At 42.4% G+C, this 24,878-nt stretch overlaps 1 protein-coding gene across 4 annotated transcripts; it reads right to left on the bottom strand.

The window, feature by feature from the left end:
- Positions 1 to 1,548: 1,548 nt before the first annotated feature.
- LOC134336431 (BUB3-interacting and GLEBS motif-containing protein ZNF207-like) lies at positions 1,549 to 24,260 on the bottom strand. Of its 4 annotated transcripts, none has more exons than XM_063030655.1 (11): positions 24,092 to 24,260; positions 22,543 to 22,669; positions 19,532 to 19,670; positions 17,850 to 18,023; positions 16,683 to 16,758; positions 10,387 to 10,490; positions 8,898 to 9,046; positions 5,266 to 5,370; positions 4,261 to 4,503; positions 3,944 to 4,106; positions 1,549 to 2,278 (listed from the first exon to the last, which is right to left on the bottom strand). In XM_063030655.1, the coding sequence occupies exons 1-11, from the start codon at positions 24,130 to 24,132 to the stop codon at positions 2,109 to 2,111; spliced, it is 1,491 nt and encodes a 496-aa protein (XP_062886725.1). In that variant the 5' UTR covers positions 24,133 to 24,260; the 3' UTR covers positions 1,549 to 2,108. The 4 variants fall into 4 exon arrangements, with proteins under 4 accessions (XP_062886725.1, XP_062886726.1, XP_062886727.1 ...); XM_063030656.1 differs by having other exon boundaries at positions 10,420 to 10,490; XM_063030657.1 differs by lacking the exon at positions 5,266 to 5,370.
- Between the last annotated feature and the right edge of the window lie 618 nt (positions 24,261 to 24,878).

Genomic DNA, 24,878 nt, shown 5'->3' with positions numbered 1-24,878 from the left:
TTAGATATCTCTCAACAATGCAGCTGACTGAATTTTTTTTTTTGCTTCTAATCTTGAAACATCACTGATGCAAACTTAACCAATGGACATACAGCAAAATTAATCTTGGCTCATAAAATGTTGCACTGTAGTATTTAGGAACAAGATGAAGCAACTGGCTTCAATTCTAATTAGTGAAGTGCTTAGCCGTTATCAAAGTGGAATTATGATCACTCAATGTTTCTTAAAATAGCAGCAAGATGTTGGACAATCTCCACCTTTAATTCTAGTTCAGCAGCCATTGAATATTTAAAGCAGCCTAATGCCATTGACAAGTTCATTATGGTAAATTCCTGTCTCTGGTATTTTATATGTATTACAGTCAAGTTACAACATTAACACCTCTCTGATCCAAGGGTTAAAAGTGCAACCAAGCAATGTCCCACTTGCCAGATACAAGGAATTCACTTAAAAAAAAACAAAACAGAAATTTGAACATACTTAAAAATCCCTAGTATAGCAGACTCTTGAACCTACAAGGTTCTCAGTCTGTGAACTGGAAACATTTTAAAAACGGGGGGAAAAAAATCACAGTATTTAGCTTATAACGTTAATCTGATCTCCACATTATTTAGACCCCTATATCCAGCAAATAGCACTTTGCTTTCAAGTCAAATACAATCACAATACACATCATGTTATTAAAAAGAGATATTAAAAAGGGCCTTCACCAAACTTGCTACAAGTTTGGGGACAGAGAAATCCAACAGCCACGAAAAGCTGTGAAAGCCCCTGAAAAGGAATAAAATGAAATCTGACTTGCCTCAGACTGAGAGGACAATAAGATTCAGCCACAGCCTGTCCCATGGCAGGGCTACAGGAAGAAGAAATAAATTCCAATTTTAGCATCACGTCAGGGTGGTCAATTCTACATCCATAACCATGCATTCACTCCACAATCTTTCCAGAAAGATTCTTAAAAAATTTATTTAAGCAAAAAAACTGTAGATGCTGGAAGAATGGGAAATGCTAGAAATACTCAGCAGGTCAGTCAACACCTGTTGAGAGAGGAACTTCATGTTTTAGGGTATTACAAAGTCATTTATCTGAAACAACATACTTTCTTTCTCCCCACTGGAGCTACCTAACCTGCTGAGTATTTCCAACTGATTTTTCACATTTAATTTTACTGACCTACATTGTGCCACAAAATATGAAGTTAAAACACTTAATGGGCTACTACACAACATGCAGAGAGATTACAAGGATATGCAGGATAGTTTGTTCCAGAAACATAATCAGTAATATCCCCCTGCAATACAGTTACCTTTATTTTGGTATTAAATCACAGCAACATGCAGCAGTACAAACCTTGATGCAGTGATCCACAGCTGGTTATGAATAAAGCGACATTAATGTTTCCATCAAGTTTTATTACAATAAGCTTTACAACAGTACAGAAATTTGGTATGCCCTATTTATGTTCAAAATGGTTTTGATAAGCCCTGTATCTGGCTGGATGTGGGGCACGTTCAACGTTACATAATCAAAAAGCAACTGAAACAGATATTTGGGACTGAAACAAGAAACGACACCAGAAGCCCTCACCAAACAACGTTGGGGACACCAAAGTCCAACAGCACTTAATGTGCTGTGAAGGCCTCATTTCTGATTTTAATTCAAAAGCAAATTTACAGAACTTGCCTTTAAAAGGTGGTACTGTATGTTCATGTAACTCCAGCGCCTTCAATTTTTTTTTATATAAACGGACCACATTTATTATACTTCACTTCTAAAAACCTAGATGAAACACGAGAAAAGAAACTATACAACATGAATTACAATAACACTGGGAGGGTGGGGTGTGGGGAAAGGGAAAGGAAAGAGAAAATACTCCCACAGAGTTTTGCTTTTCAAGAGTACGATTTTCTTTTCCCCCACTAGAGATGAAACATGAACAGCGTGTCCCAGTGTTCAGCAAGTTTTTTTGGTGGTCATCATTTAGCAGGCAGGAAGAGGTTTACCAGTTTTTCTTAAAAAAAATTGTTAAAGTCACTGAAGCTTGTCTAGTTAACAGCAAGTTGAGAAAAGGTTGAATCTCCAAACCTATTTATGTAGGTAGAGCAGCTTCAGTAACGCCCCCCCTGCGACATTACTGGGGGCCTCATTCCCGACATTCCCATTGGCGGCCGAGGGGGTCCACCCTGGTAAGGAGGCACCATCGGAGGTCCCTGTCCATATGGAGGCATGCCACCAGGGAGGTATCCTGGCATTCCCTGGGGAGGGCCACCAAACTGACCTGAAAATAAAGATATACGAGAACATTAAATATAAACCTGCCCCATGAAATATGGTACATTAACTCAATTCAGGGCTTAAAAATGACCATGGTTCTGAACACAGTCTAAATTCCCAGTGCACGAAGCATGAGATAACCTCACAAGAATATCCATGTTTGAAAAGGGAAAACTTAAAAAGTAGAAGTAGTCCTTGCTCAAAGAAAGTTAACAGAAATTCAACCTGAACTGTTGTACCATTGATAAAAATGACAAGTAACTCCCCCCCCCACCCCTCCTATTCTCACACAACAATCAGCTTCTAGCTAGCTGGGGTGCCATGGTGGCTGGCATAAGTTAGTGTAATATTTTACAGTGCCAGCAACCTGGACTCAATTCTGCCGCAGTCTGTCGGGAGTTTGTATGCTCTCCCCATCATCAGCTTCATCCCACATTCCAGACTCGCAGGTTAGCCGCAAGGGCTGTAGTATATCAACCTTTGGATTCCTGCCCTCAATTTATGTCCTGCCCCTATTGTACAGGATTTATTACATCTAACCTTTCCCAGCTCTGTTGGAAGATCAATCCAAGATTTAACTATCTCTTCACACACATGCTGCTAAGTTCCAGTCCTCTGCCAAGTATTTACAATCAGAGGGCAAGTATGAAACAAAAACAGACCCCTTTAATGCCTGTGGTAACCTATTTTATTTATCAAATATCCTTTCAACAGCACTTACCTACCATGTTCTACTATTCATACTTGAGTCAATTTATCATGGCCAGTTAACCTACTATTATCCACACTTTTTTTTTCCAGAATACACTGGCATAGTAGTAGAGCCATAAGTGCAACGTTCTCCTGCGCCAACGACCAGCCATCAGGACTTAATTCCCTCTGCTGCAAGTTCTCCCCGTCACTGCATGGGTTTCCTCCCATATTCTAATGACACACAGCTTAGGGTTAGGATTAGTTAAGTTGTGGACATACTATGTTGGCACCAGAAATATGGCAACACTTGTGGCTGCCCCCAGCACATTCTCAGACTATTGGCCTTGATACAAACTAAGCATTTCACTGTATGTTTCGATGTACATGTGACAAATAAAGTTAATCATTTAAAAAGTCTTTATCCAAAGCACCAGGAGAGAAAACCACGTGGTCACGGAGAACCTGCCGACTCCACACTGCATTAAACCCAATGGAGCTGCAAGTCACAAGCATTCTCTGTCAAACACTGACATTCTGTTCTATTTAAAAATTTCTACTTGGATGAGGTACAATGACCATTGACCTATCTGGGAAAGGTTGAGTCAACTTTCTAAAACATTGTGATCAGATGAGATTTAAAATAAAGTGGTCAAAGTGATGAGGCTAAATAAATGCTTCCATCTGGTGTATCATTTACTTGGTCATCACACAACTAGTGGAAACAAAAACAGTTGTTACACACACATTGAGGGGGTGCACGGCCGGTAAAGTGAGACAAAGGTAAATCTAATGCCAGTATAATCACAAGAGAAGTGTTGACAAGGATGTCAACACAACCTTCTTTGCAAAAGTTAGTCTAACTGGAAAAAAACGGATGCCATAAATAACCTAAATGCCTATCACTTACAGTTATCATGATCTCTGCATTTGGCACTATTAAGCATTATTAGAACCCAAAGATGTGATTTGTTTTAACCTGGAGGTGGCATGGGAGGTCGCATTGCTGTTTGCTGAGGAGGCATTCCTTGTTGTGGTGGCATCATGCCGGCCATTGGCCCGACAGGTGGCGGCCCCATTGCGGCCTGGCCTTGCCGTGGGATGTTACGCTGGTACTTTGGAAACTGGGCTCTCCTTTCCTCCTGAAGGGCAGAAGAAAGAAAATTGCAAAGGCAACGTTAATTTTTCCCATACAAATGACAATAACTCTGACAAGAATCTGTTACTGAATTTATATCTGTGCAGCAAGGTAAGCTAACGTATCGTTAATACAATTCTAGAATGACCCATACTTACCAAAGATATATCCTCATCTGGATGGATCAACTTACTAGTTGCACTAGTTGTGGTTAGAGTAGCAGGCTTACTAGTAACAGGGATGGCTGGCTTGGCTGTGGTGCTATTTGATGTGCTCGTTGCAGTAGCTGTAGACTGAGTGTAGGCTGGGAATGTGGGCTTTGGAGGCTCTGCAGTAGTAACAGGTGTGCTGCTCAAAGGTTTAAAATCCGTACCCACAGGTCCAGAGACAGATGGCTGGCTCTGTTGAATCAACAAGAATTATGTTAACAACAAATCTAAAATAAAAAGAGGAAAAAAAACTGAAGCCACAAGCAAAGCAGATTAATTTTCCAAATCACATGCTATTCTCAGAATGAAGGTTTACAAGTTTTAATTGAGTCATACAGCACTACAGCACAGAAACATGCCCATTGGGTCTTCTATTCAAAATCGCTCTCATAATCAGAATTAATGTCAGTGTCAAGAGAAAGGCTACAAAAATGTACTTATTAAGAGATAAAACACGGTAACTGGCTCAATGAGCCCACACCACCTAACTACACGTGACCAATTAACCTACTAACCTATACGCTTTGAAATGTGGGAGGAAACTGGAGCATTGGGAGAAAACTGTTGTCACAGGGAGAAAGAACAAACTCCTTACAGACAGCAGCAGCAATTAAACCCAGGGAACTGGTGCTGTAATATGTTACTCTAACCACTATGCTACCATGCTTTTTTTCTGAAGGACAGATTTTCTGATTCAATTTAAACTGGCAAACCTTCAACAGACTCTGCATCATATAAAGCTGAAAGATGTGTGTTTTGATTATGTTTTAAAAAAAATATAAGATGCTAGATCTAGAAAGTAGTACAGCACACTACACCGGATTGACATTGCACAGCCCATACACAACTCCGGAAGCCTCTAAAGCTAGTGTAAATGCATGCTGAAATGTTATCCTGCATGTGAAGCACTGTGAATTAGTCTAACACCGGAATAGATAGTGACTCCCTGCGTACTTGTGCTGCACTAGGAAACAGAGGCTTAGAGGAAGTTGAGAGGTTGGCTGAATTGGATGAAGCTGTAGTGGAGGTTGTAGTTGTGCTTGACACACGGGTCCCCATCTGAAGCACAAAAAGAGCAGACAGTGAAAATCCTCAATAACTGCCAGTACTTGACACTGCTAAAAGGATAATTGTCAGAAATTCAATGTGTTAAAACCCAGAGGAACTGCAATTTCCAATAAATATTTTGCTACTTATCCCAAATAAACTCATTCCTAGCATCCCCCCCCCAAAAAAAAACATATCAGGAACAGAATTAGGACATCCAGCCCATTGAGTCTCCTCTGTCATTCCATCATGGGTGATTTATTTTCCCACCTAACCCCACCTATAGAACATAGAATAGTACAGCACAGTACAGGCCCTTCGGCCCACATTGTTATGCCGACCTTCAAACCCTGTCTCCCATATAATCCCCCACCTTAAATTGCTCCATATACCTGTCTAGTAGTCTCTTAAATTTCACGAGTGTATCTGCCTCTACCACTCACTCAGGCAGTGCATTCCACGCACCAACCATTCTGAATAAAAAACCTTCCTCTAATATCCCTCTTGAACTTCCCACCCCTTACCTTAAAGCCATGTCCTCTTGTATTCAGCAGTGGTGCCCTAGAGAAGAGGCGCTGGCTATCCACTCTATCTATTCCTCTTATTATCTTATACACCTCTATCATGTCTCCTCTCATCCTCCTCCTCTCCAAAGAGTAAAGCCCTAGCTCCCTTAATCTCTGATCATAATCCATAACCTCTAAACCAGGCAGCATCCTGGTAAATCTCCTCTGTACCCTTTCCAATGCTTCCACATGCTTCCTATAGTGAGGCGACCAGAACTGGACACAGTACTCCAAGTGTGGCCTAACCAGAGTTTTATAGAGCTGCATCAGTACCTCGCGACTCTTAAACTCTATCCCTCGACTTATGAAAGCTAACACCCCATAAGCTTTCTTAACTACCCTATCTACCTGTGAGGCAACTTTCAGGGATCTGTGGACATGTACCCCGAGATCCCTCTGCTCCTCCACACTACCAAGTATCCTGCCATTTACTCTGTACTCTGCCTTGGAGTTTGTCCTTCCAAAGTGTACCACCTCACACTTCTCCAGATTGAACTCCATCTGCCACTTCTCAGCCCACTTCTGCATCCTATCAATGTCTCTCACAATCTTTGACAATCCTCTACACTGTCTACAACACCACCAACCTTTGTGTCATCTGCAAACTTGCCAACCCACCCTTCTACCCCAACATCCAGGTTGTTAATAAAAATCACGAAAAGTAGAGGTCTAGAACCGATCCCTGTGGGACGCAACTAGTCACATCCCTCCAATCCGAATGTACTCCCTCCACCACCACCCTCTGCCTTCTGCAGGCAAGCCAATTCTGAATCCACCTGGCCAAACTTCCCTGGGTCCCATGCCTTCTGACTTTCTGAACAAGCCTACTGTGTGGATCTTTGTCAAATGCCTTACTAAAATCCATATAGATCACATCCACTGCACTACCCTCATCTATATGCCTGGTCACCTCCTCAAAGAACTCTATCAGGCTTGTTAGACATGATCTGTCCTTCACAAAGCCATGCTGACTGTCCCTGATCAGACCATGATTCTCTAAATGCCCATAGATCCTATCTCTAAGAATCTTTTCCAACAGCTTTCCCACCACAGATGCAAGGGTCACTGGTCTATAATTACCCAGACTATCCCTACTACCTTTTTTGAACAAGGGGACAACATTCACCACCCTCCAATCCTCCAGTACCATTCCCGTAGACAACGAGGACATAAAGATCCTAGCCAGAGGTTCAGCAACCTCTTCCCTCGCCTCGTGGAGCAGCCTGGGGAATATTCCATCAGGCCCAGGGGACTTATCCGTCCTAATGTATTTTAATAACTCCAACACCTCCTCTCCCTTAATATCAACATGCTCCAGATCATCATCCTCACTCGTATTGTCCTCACCATCATCAAGTTCCCTCTCATTGGTGAATACCGAAGAGAAGTATTCATTGAGGACCTCACTCACTTCCACAACCTCCAGGCACATCTTCCCACCTTTATCTCCAATCGGTCCTACCTTCACTCCTGTCGTCCTTTTGTTCTTCACATAATTGAAGAATGCCTTGGGGTTTTCCTTTACTCTACTCGCCAAGCCCTTCTCATGCCCCCTTCTTAAGCTCCTTTCTTGCTACCCTATATTCCTCACTAGACCCATCTGATCTTTGCTTCCTAAATCTCATGTATGCTGCCTTCTTCCACCTGACTAGATTCTCCACCTCACTTGTCACCCATGGTTCCTTCATCCTACCATTCTTCATCTTCCTCACCAGGACAAATTTATCCCTAACATCCTGCAAGAGATCTCTAAACATCGACCACATGTCCATAGTACATTTCCCTGCAAAAACATCATCCCAATTCACACTTGCAAGTTCTAGCCTTGTAGCCTCATAATTTGCCCTTCCCCAATTAAAGATTTTCCTATCCTCTCTGATTCTATCCTTTTCCATGACAATGCTGAAGGCCAGGGAGCGGTGGTCACTGTCCCCCAGATGCTCACCCACTGAGAGATCTGTGACCTGACCCTGTGTGTTACCTAATACTCGATCTAGTATGGCATTCCCCCTAGTCGGCCTGTCAACATTCTGTGACAGGAATCCGTCCTGGACACTCTTAACAAACTCTGCCCCATCCAAACCCTTGGAACTAATCAGGTGCCAATCAATATTAGGGAAGTTAAAGTCACCCATGATAACAACCCCGTTATTTCTGCACCTTTCCAAAATCTGACTCCCAATCTGCTCCTCGGTATTTCTGCTGCTACCAGGGGGCCTACAGAATACTCCCAATAGAGTAACTGTTCCCTTCCTGATCCTGACTTCCACCCATACGGACTCAAAAGAGTCACTTTCCCCCTTAACCTTCGACACTTTTACTAATCAGAACCATCAACCTCCACTATACTCAATTAGCTGGCCTCCACAGGCATCTTTAGCAAATAACTGTCACTGTCTGGCTAAAGAAATTTCTCATCTCTGCCCTAAAGGGATGTCCTTGTATTCTAAGGCTGTGAACTTACTATTCGAAACACCCTCTACATAACCACTCCAATCAGATTTTTCAACATTCATTAAATTTCAGCGAGTACAGGACCAATTTCCTTTCGTCCTCAGTATCATTCTCATAAACAATCTTTGAACCCTCTCCAATGTCAGCATATTCTTTTTTTAATAGGGCACCCAAATCTGCTCAAAAATACAAATATAGTCTGACCAACGCCTATAAAGCCTCAACATTACTTCCTGCTTTTATGTCCTAGTCCTCTCAAAAGGATCCCCAATACTGCATTTGCCCACCTTACTATCTAATCGACCAGCAAGTTAACCTTCAGGGAAGCTGCACTCCAAGTCCCTTTGCTACTCAATTTCTGAATTAACTCACCATTTAGAAAATGGTCTACACCTTCAATATTTCTATCAATAAGTGCATGACCATATACCTCTCTACCCTGAATTCCATCTGCAAATGTAACAGAATGATTACATGACAAGTAAACAGGGTACCATAACACAAATAGCAATCACTTACTTGCCCAGCACTTGGGAAGAGAGGCTTTGCAATGGGGGGCTGTGGACCAGGTCCAGGTAGTGGTGCTCGACTGGGTACACCAGGTGCAACTACAGGTTGTGACTGAGTCATGGACGGACCTCCTGGACGTGGAACAGGCGGTGGCATACCTATAGCAGTAAACAAAAAGTTAATTTACAAACCATCTATGCTACTCAACTGATACAAGTTATTTAATATACCTGTATTGATACACTTTCCTATTATTCAACTGATTATTAACTCAAAACCGATAGGTGTTAGGTAACTAATAAGACAATCAATAGGCTTTAAATTATGTTCAAACACTAACTGGTTAATTCATAAAACAATGAAACCATAAAATTCAGCTGTAAGTCTGCTTTAAGAGATGCCAAGTAAGATTCTAAGTAATTCCTATTTAATACACAAACTCCTGTAACGAGTGAAAGCACAGCAGAACAAAAAACACCAAAATTTCATTGAAAGATAGAACTCTGACTACCGGTTATAAAAGTTCAGAGTATTCAAGTGAATTCCATGTGAATGCTATTGCTCCACCAATTAAACAAACACTTCTGTTAATAAAACTTAATTAACAATAGATACAATTGATAAAAGGAAAATTATCATACCACACCTTAAGCAACATACAGTGACACTAAAATTCAGAGTCAGGTTTGATTCACATAGCAGGCGCAAGGTCTGCAGTAATTCAGCACACCTAATTACAAGACTTCACAATGCCATTTGATAATTTAAGTCAGAATTTCTTAACATTAGAAGTGCACACCTATATCATCTATACAATCTGCACAAATTTTTTGCTTAAGTTCTAATTCTTATTCTAGCCACTTCTCATTTCTGTCCATTGGTGGTGTAGAATTTATTCTGTGAACCCCATAATGGAAGGGTACGCTGAGGAGATTTACCATGACGCTACGTGGATGAGAGCATGTCTGATGAGGATTGGTTGAGCAGACTAGGGCTTTTCTATTTGGAGCAAAGGAGGATGAGAGATGACTTGATAGAGGTGTACAAGATGATAAGAGGCATAGTTCTGAATGGAGAGGCAAAGACTTTTTCACAAGGCAGAAATGCTAATACAAGGCATAATTTTAAGGTGATTGGAGGAATATATAGGGGGAATGTCAGAGGTAATTTCACCCTCCCCCAAAGTAGTTGGTGCATTGAATGCCCTGCAATGAGTGGTGTTAGAGGCAGATATATTAGGGACGTTTAAGACTCTTAGATAGGCATATGGATGAAAGATAAATGGGGGCTATGTGGGATGGAAACATTAGATTGATTTTAGAGTCAGTTAAAAGGTCAGCACAACATCATGGGCCAATGGGTCTGCATTGTTCTATGTTCTTTCCCAAATAAAGCAAACAAGTATTAATTATTTATGTAAGTGCCAGAAAGTAACTTTCTGAAGGTATTGTTATACATTGTGTTAACGTTTAAAATAATTATTCTCTACAATACAGACCTAAGTTGCCACCAGCCATTTTCAAATACCCACCAGGGTGCATGCCTGGCATCATGGGTGGCATTCCTGGTCCTGGTGGCATCATTCCACCCATAGGCATCATTCTGTGAACAAAATAAAAAAAAAATTACAACAGCCAAAAACAGCGCAGCTTGGCAGGAGAGTGGTACAGCCTCACAACTCCCAGGTTTAATCCCTACCTCCCAAAGATAGGCTGATTGGTAAATCTACTGGCTACCCCAGTGGAATTGTAATATTACTGTCACATGTACTGAGGTACAGTGAAAAACTCGTCTTGCATACTGTCCTTACAAATTAATCCATTGATGTGGAACAATAACAGAAAGCTGAATAAAGTTGCATAAAAGTGTTGTGCAGGTAGACAACAAGGTGCAAGATCATAACGAGAGAGACTGTGAGGTCAAGAGTCCATCTTATTGTACTGAGGAAGCATTCAATAAACTTATGACAGCGGGATAGAAACTGTCCTTGAAGCCGATGGCACATGGTTTCAGGGTTTTGTATCTTCTTCCTGATGGGAGAGGGGAAAAAGAGAGAATAACTGGGGTGAGCTGGGCCTTTGTCTATAACTTGCTGCCTTAGTAAAGCAGCCAGCGTAACAAGGCTAGTTTCCAGTATGTGCTGAGCTGTGCAAACATTCTGCAGTTTCTTGGGTCATGGGCAGAGCCATTGTTGTAGCAAGCATTATGCATTCAAGTAAGATACATTCTATGGTGCATTGATAAAAATTGTTACAGATTGATAGGGACATGCCAAATTCCTTTAGTCTCCTGAGAAAATAGAGGTGTTGGTGTATTTTCTTGTCTTCGTGACTGAACCAAGAGAAGCTATTGGTGACTTTTATTCCTAGGATCTGGAAGCTCGCGACCACCTCTGCCTCAGGACCACCGACGTAGACAGCAGCATGTACACTGGTCCTGGTCCCCTTCCTGAAGTCAATAACTAGTTCCTTTGTTGTGCTGACAGTGAAGGAAAGGCTGTTGTCATGACACCATCTTACTAAGCTCTGTATCTCCTTCCTGTACTCCAACTCATTGTTATGTGAGACACAATCCACTATGGTGGTATCACCTGCAAACTTGTGGATGGAGTAAGAGCAGCATTCAGCCACACAGCGATGAGTGTGCAGGGAGTCAATCGGGGGTGAGAATGCAATCTTGAGCACCAGAGTTAAGAATACTCACAGTGGAGGCGTTGCTGCTCATTCCTTACTGACAAGCATCCAGTTGCAGAGGGAAGTGTTGACTCCCAAATCAGAGTTTGGCAATGAATTTGCTTGTAGTTATACTATTAGTGGTGGAGTTGTAGTCAATTACCAATAGTCTAATGTTGGTGTATTTATTGTCCAGATACTGCAGAGAGAGGAGATCAAGGCTAGGGAGATGGTCACAAACAACAGGAATTCTGCAGATGCTGGAAATTCAAACAACACACATCAAAGCAGGCAGCATCTCTAGGAGGAGGTACAGTCGACGTTTCAGGCCGAGACCCTTCGTCAGGACTAACTGAAGGAAGAGTTAGTAAGAGATTTGAAAGTGGGAGGGGGAGGGGAGATCCAAAATGATAGGAGAAGACAAGAGGGAGAGGGATGGAGCCAAGAGCTGGACAGGTGATTGGCAAAGGGGATATGAGAGGATCATGGGACAGGAGGTCTGGGGAGAAAGACAAGGGGGGGTACCCAGAGGATGGGCAAGTGGTAGAGTCAGAGGGACAGAGGGAGAAAAAGGTGTGTATAAAAATAAATAACGGATGGGGTACGAGGGGGAGGTGGGGCATTAGCGGAAGTTAGAGAAGTCAATGTTCATGCCATCAGGTTGGAGGCTACCCAGACAGAATACAAGGTGTTGTTCCTCCAACCTGAGTGTGGCTTCATCTTTACAGTAGAGGAGGCCGTGGATAGACCTGTCAGAATGGGAGTGGGATGTGGAATTAAAATGTGTGGTCACTGGGAGATCCTGCTTTCTCTGGCGGAACCTCCAACCTCCAACTGGATCCCACCACTAAGCACATCTTTCCCTCCCCGTCTCTCTCTGCTTTCCCTAGGGATCGCTCCCTACGCAACTCCTTTGTCCATTCGTCCCCCCTATCCCTCCCCACTGATCTCTCTCCTGGCACTTATCCGTGTAAGCGGAACAAGTGCTACACATGCCCTTACACTTCCTCCCTTACCACCATTCAGGGCCCCAGACAGTCCTTCCAGGTGAGGCAACACTTCACCTGTGAGTCGGCTGGGGTGATATACTGCGTCCGGTGCTCCCGATGTGGCCTTCTATATATTGGTGAGACTCGACGCAGACTGGGAGACCGCTTTGCTGAACATCTACGCTCTGTCCGCCAGAGAAAGCAGGATCTCCCAGTGGCCACACATTTTAATTCCACATCCCATTCCCATTCTGATATGTCTATCCACGGCCTCCTCTACTGTAAAGATGAAGCCACACTCAGGTTGGAGGAACAACACCTTATATTCCGTCTGGGTAGCCTCCAACCTGATGGCATGAACATTGACTTCTCTAACTTCCACTAATGCCCCACCTCCCCCTCGTACCACATCCATTATTTATTTATATGCACACATTCTTTCTCTCTCTCCTTTTTCTCCCTCTGTCCCTCTGACTATACCCCTTGCCCATCCTCTGGGTCCACCCCCCCCCCGTCTTTCTCCCCGGTCCTCCTGTCCCATGATCCTCTCATATCCCTTTTGCCAATCACCTGTCCAGCTCTTGGCTCCAACCCTCCCCCTCCTGTCTTCTCCTATCATTTTGGATCTCCCTCTCCCCCTCCCACTTTCAAATCTCTTACTAACTCTTCCTTCAGTTAGTCCTGACGAAGGGTCTCGGCCTGAAACGTCGACTGTACCTCTTCCTAGAGATGCTGCCTGGCCTGCTGCATTCGCCAGCAACTTTGATGTGTGTTGTTAGGGAGATGGTGTCCACCAATGACCCATTTTGATGGTAGATGAACTAAAGAGCACTGAGGTTGTCTTGGGAGGTTGGAGTTGATGTGTACCATGACCAACTTCTCAAAACAGTTTACGACGGTGGGGGTCAGAGCCACTGAGTGGTAGTCATTAAGGCACATCACTTTGTTTTTCTTTAAGAATCAACAGTTACAGAAAAATTAAAGGATGGTACTGCTCCATGACACAAGATTAGAAAAGAACAGGTATCTGCTGAATTTATTTAGTAAATTCAACCTATTAAAAACTATGGTCTCAGAGTCTTGTTAGCTGTTATATGATGTAAATAATGTGTCCAAAGTGCAAGTGCTGAGCAATAGATGACAGCCAGTGTTTCTGATCTTGACATCAACCAACTCTAACTAGAAGTGCATGTGGGAACTGTTGAATAAAACTGGCAGGCTTCAGCGACGAAATACGACTGATATTCTAGTGAAACCCAGGAGACAAACACGACGAAGTCACATACTATAGAAGTACAAAGACACACACTATAGAAACAAGCTACAAATTGCTGAGAAAACACGTGATTACAAGAAACCACAGAGTTGCAGATACGGCTCAGCACTTCACCTCTAAGGACTGTCGACACTTCTCACCGCCTCAGTAAAGTAGCCAGCACATTGAAAAACTCCATCCAGCCCAGTCTTCCTCTCCTATCCCATTGGGCAGGAGATACAAAAGCCTGAAAGCACGTACTACCAGGCTCAAGGACAGCTTCTCAGTGCACTGTTATCAGCCTTAGCCTCACAATCTACCTCATTATGATCTTACACTTTTATCATTTACCTGCATTATACTTGTTTGGTAGCTTTTATATTTTATTCTGCATTGTTATTGTTTTACCTTATTCTAGCTCAATGCACTGTGTAATGATTTGATCTATATGAACAGCATGCAAGACAAGATTTTTACTGTATCTTGGTACATCTGACAATAATAAACCAAACACAAATGAATTTGTTGAGATAATCAGATAATTAGAAGGGTGCACTTACTTTCACCACGATGTCTTGGGAGCAGGACCATTTTACAGCCCAGTGAAAAGAAGGCAATATACTGCTTAGACTTAAAACACCTTACAGAAACCATAGAAAACCTACAGCACAATACAGGCCCTTCGGCCCACAATGCTGTGCCGAACACATACTTACTTTAGAAGTTACCTCTGGTTACCCATAGACCACTATTTTTCTGAGCTCCATGTACCAATCCAGGAGTCTCTTATTGTATCTGCCTCCACCATCACCGGCAGCCCATTCCATGCACTCACCACTCTCTGTGTAAAAAAACTTACCCCTGACATCTCCTACGTACCTACTTCCAAGCACCTTAAAACTGTGCCCTCTCACATTAGCCATTCCAGCCCTCGGAAAAAGCCTCTGACTATCCACACGATCAATGCCTCTCATCATCTTATACACCTCTATCAGGTCACCTCTCATCCTCCGTCACTCCAAGGAGAGAAGGCCAAGTTCAATCAACCTATTCTCATAAGGCATGTTCCTCAATCCAGGTAACATCCTTGTAAATCTCCTCTACACTCTTTCTATAATTTCCACAGCCTTCCTGTAGTGAAGTGGCCACCGTACTCCAAGTGGAGTCCGATATAGCTGTAACATTATCTCTTGGCTCTTGAACTCATTCCCATAGTTGATGAAGGCCACTACACCATATGCCTTCTTAATCACACAGTCAACCTGCACAGCAGCTTCGAGTGTCCTATGGACATGGACCCCAAGATCCCTCTCCACACTGCTAAGTCTTACCATTAATATTATTTTCTGCCATCATATATGACTTATCAAAATTAACCACCTCACATTTATCTGGGTTGAACTCCATCTGCCACTTCTCAGCCCAGTTTTGCATCCTATCAATGTCCTGCTGTAACCTCTGACAACCCTCCACACTATCCACACCACCACCAACCTTTGAGTCATCAGCAAATTTACTAACCCATCCCTCCACTTCCTCATCCAGGTCATTTATAAAAATCACCAAGAGTAGGGGTCCCAGAAAAGATATCTGAGGCACATCACTGGTCACCAACCTCCATGCAGAAAATGACCCGTCTATAACCACCCTTTGCCTTCTGTGGGCAAGCCAATTCTGGATTTACAAAGCAAGGTCCCCTTGGATCTCATGCCTCCTTACTTTCTCAATAAGCCTTGCATGGGGTACCTTGTCAAATGCCTTGATGAAATCATATACACTACATCTATTGCTCTACCTCCATCAATGTGATTAGTCACATCCTCAAAAAATTCAATCAGGCTCATAAGGCATGACCTGCTTTTGACAAAGCCATGCTGACTATTCCTAATCATATTATGTCTCTCCAAATGTTCATAAATCCTGCCTCTCAGGATCTTCTCCATCAACTTACCAAGCACTGAATTAAGAGTCACTGGTCTATAATTTCCTGGGCTATCTCTACTCCCTTTCGTGAATAAGGTAACAACATCTGCAATCCTCCAAAACCTCTCCCATCCCCAATGATGATGATCATTGCCAGAGGCTCAACAATTTCCTCTCCCATCTCCCACAGTAGCCTGGGGTATATCTCGATCGGTCCTACTGTCTTATCCAACTTGATGCTTTCCAAAAATTCCAGCACATCCTCTTTCTTAATGTCTATAAGCTCAAGCTTTTCAGTCCACTGTAAGTCTTCCCTACAATTGCCAAGGTCCTTTTCCATAGTGAATACTGAAGCGAATTATTCATTAATTACCTCTGCCATCTCCTCCAGTCCCACACACTTTTCCACTGTCACACTTGATTGGTCTTATTCTCTCACATCTTATCCTCTTGCTCTTCACATACTTGTAGAATGCCTTGGAGTTTCCTTAATCCTGCTTGCCAGCACCTTCTCACAGCCCCTTCTGACTCTCCTAATTTCATTCTTAAAACTCCTTCTTGCTAGCCTTATAATTTTCTAGATCTCTATCACTTGAACCTTTTGTAAGCTTTTCTTTTCTTCTTGACTAGATTTTCAAAAGCCTTTGTGCACCATAGTTCCTGTACCCTACCATCCTTTCCCTGTCTCATTGGAACGTACCTATGCAGAACACCACGCAAATATCCCCTAAACACTTGCCACATTTCTGTTGTACATTTTCCTGAGAACATCTGTTCCCAAGTTATGCTTCCAAGTTCCTGCCTGATAGGTTCACATTTCCCCTTACTCCAATTAAATGCTTTCCTAACTTGTCTGTTCCTATCCCTCTCCAATGCTATGGTAAAGGAGAAGGAATTGTGATCACTCAATCTTTTAAAACTGATCAGAACAGCGAAATAAAAGCAAAGCACTGACCCTGGAGGCATTCCTGGCATCACTGGGGGCATCCCCGGCATCATAGGAGGAACACCTGGTACCACTGGTGGCACTCCTGCAAAGGAAAAGAAATTCAACCATGTAAAAACTGTAACACGAGGAAATCTGCAGATGCTGGAAATTCAAGTAACACACACAAAATGCTGGTGGAACGCAGAAGGCCAGGCAACATCTATAGGAAGAAGTACAGTCAACGTTTCGGGCCAAGACCCTTCATCAGGACTAACTGAAATAAGAGATAGTAAGAGATTTGAAAGTGGGAGGGGGAGGGGAAGATCCAAAATGATAGAAGACAGGAGGGGGAGGGATGGACCTAAGAGCTGGAAAGTTGATTGGCAAAAGGGATACACCATTACAAAAACAGTATTCACCATTAATCTAAAACCACTAGAGGGTTTCGTTACCTTGCTTGGATGGTTTATCACAGAAATCCTAAACCCCGAGTTAGAAACTAATTGCACATCGAATCTCTCATGGCAAAAGCAGTCAGTAAGGAATGGCCAAGACGCCTTTAAGCTCATTGCTTCAAAAAAACTACCAGATGCACTTGGGAAATAAATTAAATCAAGGAGCCCTCATAACTTCTGAAAATTCCAGGCGCAACTCCTCTATGAGTGGAACTACCAGAGGGACAGGAGGAACATCTGACACCACTGGTGGTAACTACAGATTAAATGAAATTCAATCATGTCAACATCAAACATCAATACAGAGTACTCTCCTCTCCTTATCAAATTCCTTCCTCTTCAGCCCTTTACCTCTTCTATCTATGCCCTCCCAGCTTCATAATTCACCACCCCTCACCTATCATCTGCCTGCTTATACACCTTCACTTCTCTCCTTTATATTCTGGCTTCTTTCTCCTTCTTTTCCAGTCCTGATGAACAGTCTTGGCCCAAAGCAATGACTGTTCCTCTCCATAGATGCTGCCTGACCTGCTGAGTTCCTCCCGCATTCTGTATGCTGTACACCGGATTCCTAGCATTTACAGAATCTCAAGTTTATAATATAGAACACCTGCGGTGTGGTACTGACATTAAAATACAAGCCACTTTATTCTACAAGGAATGTACCATTCATGTGACTGCAAGACCACGTTTATACAATGAAAATAATCAATTCCTATGAAAGAGCCAAGCGGCTCACCTGGAGGAATTCCTGGTGCTCCCGGTGCGTTGTGTATGGTGGACTGGTTCATATTTGAAATGAAGTTCTGCGGTTGCTGTGCTCCTTGCTGCTGGTACGAAGTCCCGGCTTCTGAGTCTTCCTCATCAAACTCATCAGAATCATCATCTTTCTGCTTCTTCTTCTGACTTTCAGCTGGTGGAAGATGTAAAAGTTTAATTGCACCCGAAAGAGCATGGTTGTAAGATCAGCCATTGGGATTATAATCAGAAGGAACCTTTCCTCCTTCCACTTTCTTTGACAGTGTTCTCCAGTAGGAGACAGGAGCATTCAACCAAATCATAAGATACCTTCATTGTTGGAAAGTCTGGACAATGAAGCCATTGGATTAGATTAAAACACATACAAAAAAGAAACAAGACAGGACTTTGTCCGGTAGCTATAATTCAACCCTCAACCCCCACCCACCGCCCAGAGACAATGTTAACATATCCACCTTCATCCATCAGCCACACTGTAATCAATTAAAAAGTAAATGCATCAGTGAACATTCCTTGCAGATCTGAAAGTTAAATATCTATTTTGAAATGGCATTAACAAAAATTTAATTGCTAGATCAGGCATGTCTACAATCTGCAGTATATTAGCTAGAATATCCAGCATTGCAAACACCAAGGTTAACAATCTGTAACCTCACTGAGAAAGTATGATCAGAGCAATCAAGATGATCTTTCGTACTTAGATGGATGTGTAAATTTCTAAGATACTGACACTGTAACATCACAGGAGATAAACAAAAACAGTTTGCCAAAAGACACAAGTGGAAACAGATTAAGTTGAAAACTGACAAATTTATCTTCTAATATCTGGATACAGCAATTTCTCACCGTCGAAAACAATCATGGTACTCAAAATCATAAAGTATGTTTGTAACTGGTTCAATAAGGAGAAAGGCAAGGCAGGGAATGCTGTACTGTTGAAAATGCGCTGCTTATGAAGAATATTTCACAAGCCTGTTCATCTGACTAGTCAAAAAAAGGATTATAGTAGCTTGGCCAATATCGATTTATGGTTCAAAAGCAGAATTGTTACATTTTGTTTGTGAAACATTTCTGTACACAAATTATTCACTATCAAAATTTGATTTGATATACAAACGTGATTCAATGACTCTGAAGTAATTTAGTACATCAGTCAGAATCAGATTTATTATTAATGTCTTACTGAGTGAAATTTCTTTTTATTGCTGTAGCACTGCCGTGCTAAGACAAAATCAGGATAAATGACAAAATAAGTAAATGGTAATGGAACCTGTTGACTTCTATCAGCTGGCAGTATACAGCATCCAAGCAAATTTATTGCACTGATTAAGAACATTTCTCCTGCAGTAGAGTTCAAAATGTTTCACCTCCTTGTTCCTGTTCAATATCTTCTGCTAGAATCTACACAACTTGGCATCAAAACAGATGCAGCATTTGCAATCACAACTCAGATGTAAAATGCTTTTCCAGACATTAGAACAGCAAATACATTTCACTGTTCATTATGGACCTGCACAGTAAATAAATGAGTTATTTTGTTTTTCATTTGTGTGAAACATTTGCATAACAAAATATAAACTGAGAATTAATCCCGTCAGGAAAGAGAAAATTGCTGGAGGAAAGACTTATAGATCAAGAAATTATGACACCACAGATATTTACCCTGAGTCTTCTGTTCAAGAAGGCGTCTCCTCTCCTCCATATCCTTTTCTGGAATGCCCTCCATTCCATAAATTTCCAGCTCTATGTCTGTTCTTCCTGGGATAGCATTTGGGACTGCATCTATTGTTTCTTTGTGAACCTACAAGGCCAAAATAATCCTTGACGTTTCAAAAGTTCAAAATACAATGAACACTTTAATGCAATAAGATCTTCAATTTACAGATTAAAATCAATTCACAGAGCAACTCCAGAAACATTGATAAGCGTTGGAACAGCACAGAACATTTGACTTCAGGTCCATTCAACTGAAATTTTCTCCAACATCATACTTAAACAATGTTCCAGTTGAATGCATCCTTTTCTCAACTAGAAGTTATAAATTTGCACTATTTTCCTTACAGACATTGCACTATGCATCAAAACATCCATAGGCAAAAGACTATCTCTTGAATCCTGCCTCCAATTCTTTTTAGCAATCGACTGAAAATACTGTTCTCCAGTCACTGACCATTCCCCCCACCCCAATGTGGGTATTATTTATCTTTAGTTACCTATGTAAGAGCTGAGAAGATCATCGGGGTCTCTCTTCCCACCATTACAGACATTTACACCACACGCTGCATCCATAAAGCAAACAGTATAATGAAGGACCCCACGCACCCCTCATACAAACTCTTCTCCCTCCTGCCATCTGGCACAAGGCACCGAAGTATTCAGGCTCTCACAACCAGACCATGTAACAGTTTCTTCCCCCAAGTCATCAGACTCCTCAATACCCAGAGCCTGGACTGACACCAACCTACTGTCCTCTACTGTGCACATTGTCTTGTTTATTATTTATTGTAATGCCTGCATTGTTTTGTGCACTTTATGCAGTCCTGGGTAGGTCTGTAGTCTAGTGTAGTTTTTGTGTTGTTTTACATAGTTCAGTGTAGTTTTTGTATTGTTTCATGCAGCACCATGGTCCTGAAAAACGTCTTGTTTTTATTGTGTACTGTACCAGCAGTTATGGTCGAAACGACAATAAAAAGTGATGTGACTTACAACATGATGATTTAACACATTTACAGTCTGCTCATTAACCTCTTCCACGTAATGGAGACCCTCCTTCCCTGCCCTTCCTCAGTCACATAAAAATAATCATTGAAAGTTGTATCGATCTGTATGCTTTATGCTATATGTTGAAGCAGTTATAGTTATTTCTAAAAACAGAAAGGACAGCAAAGCAATATAAAGCAATATCAAAACCATCTGTTATACTGCCTTTAAAGCTCAGTATAACAAAATCAAACAACAGTTCTGAACAGTCACTGAACATTTGATAAGCATCTCAGTATCAGCTGTACCCAGTAAAAATTCCTACAGCGTTGTAACCATGTAATAACAATGTACTTTCCTTGGAGATCTATGTAGCAGTGGCCTGTCTGAACTGGAATGTTTAATGTACAAGCCTCAAATAGCAAGGATAAACAGTACAGGTTGAATACCCCTTATCCAAAATTGCAAAATTCAAGAACTTCCAAAGTCTGAAATTTTTTGAGTACTACATGACGCCAACAATGGAAAATTCCACAAGATACCAGGAAGGTCCCCAAGCAATGCACAGGTCCTTGTGCACCAGACAGAAGTGATCTCACATATGTAATGAACAGAAATTAATGAGAAAATAGTAAAACACTGCATAAAGCCAAAAATGAAGATCTCGATCGCATATCGCCAGTATCAGTGTGAATGTACGACGCTTAGCAAGCAGTATGCTGATCATGAAACAAGCAAAGATCTGTCACGATGAACTGAAAACTGAAGGTAAATGTGAACATTCAGCAGGCTTGTTGCAGAAATGTTAGAAAAGGCACAGCATTAAATTTTTTTAAGTATCTGCTGATCACAAAAATCTAGCACAAGTCCACGATGCTGATTGTTTTTATACCTTACATAACACCAATACATTTTATAGTGTCACTGTAACCTACTAGGCATTGTAGTTAGAGACAGTCTGCCATTTGTTGTTGTTCAACAGCTGATTCAGATAGTCTCCTGATGCTGCTTTTGTTACCCTGAATACATTATATTAACAGTATGGAAAAAATTTTACTGTAGTGTGTGATGAACAAGTGTAAAATAAACACCGCTTGCCATAAATTCAGAGTCAGAAATTATGCCGATCCCAAGGTATCTCATTACAATACTGTACAAAAGTCTTAGACACCCTAGCTATATATACTTACAGTCACAAGCATTTTGGATAATGGGTATTCAACCAGTATTAGTTTAATTTGTACAAAAGTATTCTCAGGAGTGGATTAAAAAATTCCTCATTAAGAATTAAAATAGACTAATCTTCACCCCTCTGCCATACAAAAGTAGCAGTGGGCAAGTCAAGTAACTAAAATACCAAAGCAGTATTCTTCCCTCTAAAAAATCAAAATCCCATTCCATCATCACAGTTGAACCAAACACCTATTTTAATGTCAACTTTAGAAATTTTAAATCAGAATAACAATTGGTCACATGGGTGTAATTGGGCAAAACATTGTAACCATGCTGTACTTCTAAATTTAAATAAATTGTGTCCAGAAATAAATGAATGCAAATTAAGAAACATATCCATTTTCATTCATCAACAAATACATGAAGATTTGGAGATAAATCTGCAAATTAAAAGGGATATGAACGATGACCCACTGTAAGGCAGGGTGTGTCTGATTTACAATGAATACTTTAGTCACGTTAAGAAATTAAATGGCTGCACCTTATTTTATAAGTCTGAGTACCCAATTCCATACAATTAAATGTTTTTATTTTTCACCCAGCACATGGATATCTTTATCTACTGATTGACCATATTTTGAAACTGATCATAGGATGGGGGTTGCAAAATCTAGATTTAAGGATGTGTTTATTCAGTAACACTAGATTTAAAGCCTACAATTCAAATATCTATGACAATGACACTAAGTCAATTTGAACATTATCATTTTGATTATGTCAGCAAATAAAACAGAACCTACCTGCATACAGTGAATTGCAAGTCCAGGACCTGTATACAACTTTTTGTGGCAAATATGACATTTGAAATGTTTTGCTTTCTGGTGCTGAATAAGAATCTTCTCATCATCAAAGTCCCTGTTGCAGTACCTAAACAGCTGCAGTTAAGGAAAAAAGCCCGCCTGCTCTTAAAGGTACAAATACAACACCAAGCACCACAAAATTGCTTGACTACAGTGAACTATAGTTAAACATCTAAAAATATATAAGGAATACACTTTTTGCCATAAGAATGGTAAATATCACCATTAGAGAGTTGTGAGTGTGGGACCAGCTACCAGTGCAAATGGTGCATGCAAGCTCAATTTCAATTTTTAAGTGAAATTTGGATAGGTATGGATAGCCCTCCAGATTAATAGGTGTTTTATTTTGTCATCCTTGAGCCTGTAAGTGAATTGCCTCCTTCAATACTTAATGGCTCTGTGGTTCTCCCTGGTACCCTGGGGTCCACTCACTGCAGGTCACTGGGAGTCAGGAGTTTAAATGGTTTGACAGACTCGAAATGGCTGAATGGTCTTTGACTTCTAAATAGTTGATCACACATAAGACAATGATTGGATTACTCCTGATCCTAATTCTATTTATTTATTTATTTAAACGCGGGGGGGGGGGGTTGGCCATCGCTATCAAACTAAAAGTCACTTCACCTCATTTTTTTTGAGAAGTACAAAAAAAAAAATCACTAGTCCTACAAAACAAGAGACATTTCAAAATCTTAAAGGTGAAGGTTGACCCCAGGGTACCAGAGGAAACCACAGAACCGTTAAATATTAAAGGAAACAATTTACTTACAGACTCAAGGATGACAAAACAAAACGTACAGGACACACAAGAGTCTGGGCGTGTAGTGCCGGAAATCTGGAACAACACATAAAACACGGAGGAACTCAGCGGGTCAGGCAGCATCTGTGAAGGGAAATGGACATTCAACGTCTCGGGAAGGTCGAGACCTTTCAGTCCAGACATCGGCAGTCCATTTCCCTCCACTGGTGCTGCCTGATCCGCTGAGTTCCTCCCAGCGCTTCATGTGTCATTTACACCAGGTAGGTGGAGAGCAGCCAGACCACATGGTAGACTTTAATAAAGTCTTCCTTCACCTTCACCAGTCAAGGACACGCTAAGAAATCCTCCACAGGGCAGGAAAACAACCCGCCGCCATTTTATCGGGGCTGCTTGGTCCCAAAGACGCACATGGTCAGAATGAGGTTTTATTGTCATTGACATACGCCGTGCGTATGTTGTTCTGCGGTAGCAGGTCGGTATAACGACTAGAAGTTTAAAAAATACATTTTAAAACTGCAGCTAAAGTTAACAGTCAGAGGTCCAGCCACAGAGGATTACGGCAGTAAGGGTACCCACCCTCCCCGGCCTACTCCAGGGCCAGACGGAGGTCGGCCCTCGGCGCCAACACCGACCCGCCGCCCTTTGTCCACCCGCTCGGCCGGCCGACGCGCTCCTAATGGCGGCCCCAGCCCGTCTCACACCCACAGCGCACAAAGCACGCAAGGATACCAGCACCACGGCTTCATCTGCTTCTTCTTCTTACGGCCCATCCTGAGGAGGGAGTTCTAGTGTTTAAGCGACGGCGGAGGCGGACAGGGTTCAGACGAAGTTGATCTTAAAGCCGGAGACGACAACACCGCAGCAACAACACAACAAAATGGCGCCGTGCCGCGGCTCGGATCCCACCTCGCAACGTCCGGCCTCGGGATTGGCTGCTCTACGGAGCAGTATCCTAGGCCGCGGGAGGGGGAGGGGGAGGGCGGAGAGGGTATGGGGAGGTGAAGGGGGATGATGGGGAAGAGGGGCGAGGAGTGAGGGGAAGTGGAAAAAGAGGGAGAGGGGAGGAAGGGGAAGTGGAAGAGGGGGTAGGGGAGGAGGGAAAAGAAGGTGAAGAGGGGAAGATAGGGTAGGGGAGGAGGGAGAGGAAGGTGAACAGGGGAAAGGAAGGAAGAGGGGAATAGGAGGTAGGGGAGGAGGGAGAAGAAGGTGGAGGGGGTAGGGGAGGGAGAAGAAGGTGGAGGGGGTAGGGGAGGGAGAAGAAGGTGGAGGGGGTAGGGGAGGGAGAAGAAGGTGAGGAGGGGGTAGGGGAGGGAGAGGAAGGTGAGGAGGGGGTAGGGGAGGAGGGAGAGGAAGGTGAAGAGGCGGTAGGGGAGGAGGGAGAGGAAGGTGAAGAGGGGTAGGGGAGGAGGGAGAGGAAGGTGAAGAGGGTGTAGGGGAGGAGCGAGAGGAAGATGAAGGAAGGGGAAGAGGGGAGTAGGACGAGGAAAGGTAAGAGGGAGAGGAAGGACGAGATGGG

This window comes from Mobula hypostoma, chromosome 22, assembly GCF_963921235.1.
Source record: "Mobula hypostoma chromosome 22, sMobHyp1.1, whole genome shotgun sequence".
In the NCBI taxonomy this organism is placed as follows: domain Eukaryota; kingdom Metazoa; phylum Chordata; class Chondrichthyes; order Myliobatiformes; family Myliobatidae; genus Mobula; species Mobula hypostoma.
The sequence above is the reverse complement of the archived record's forward strand: the minus strand, read 5'-3'. Positions and strand labels throughout refer to the sequence as shown.

Bases quoted from the DNA above. Each gene is read 5' to 3' on its own strand.
- LOC134336431 (XM_063030655.1), bottom strand. From the start codon at position 24,132: ATGGGCCGTAAGAAGAAGAAGCAGATGAAGCCGTGGTGCTG. The intron at 22,670-24,091 runs GTATCCTTGCGT...GCAGCTGTTTAG, and splicing joins CAGATGAAGCCGTGGTGCTG to GTACTGCAACAGGGACTTTG. The intron at 2,279-3,943 runs GTTAAAACAAAT...CTTTATTTTCAG, and splicing joins ACCTCCCATGCCACCTCCAG to GTCAGTTTGGTGGCCCTCCC.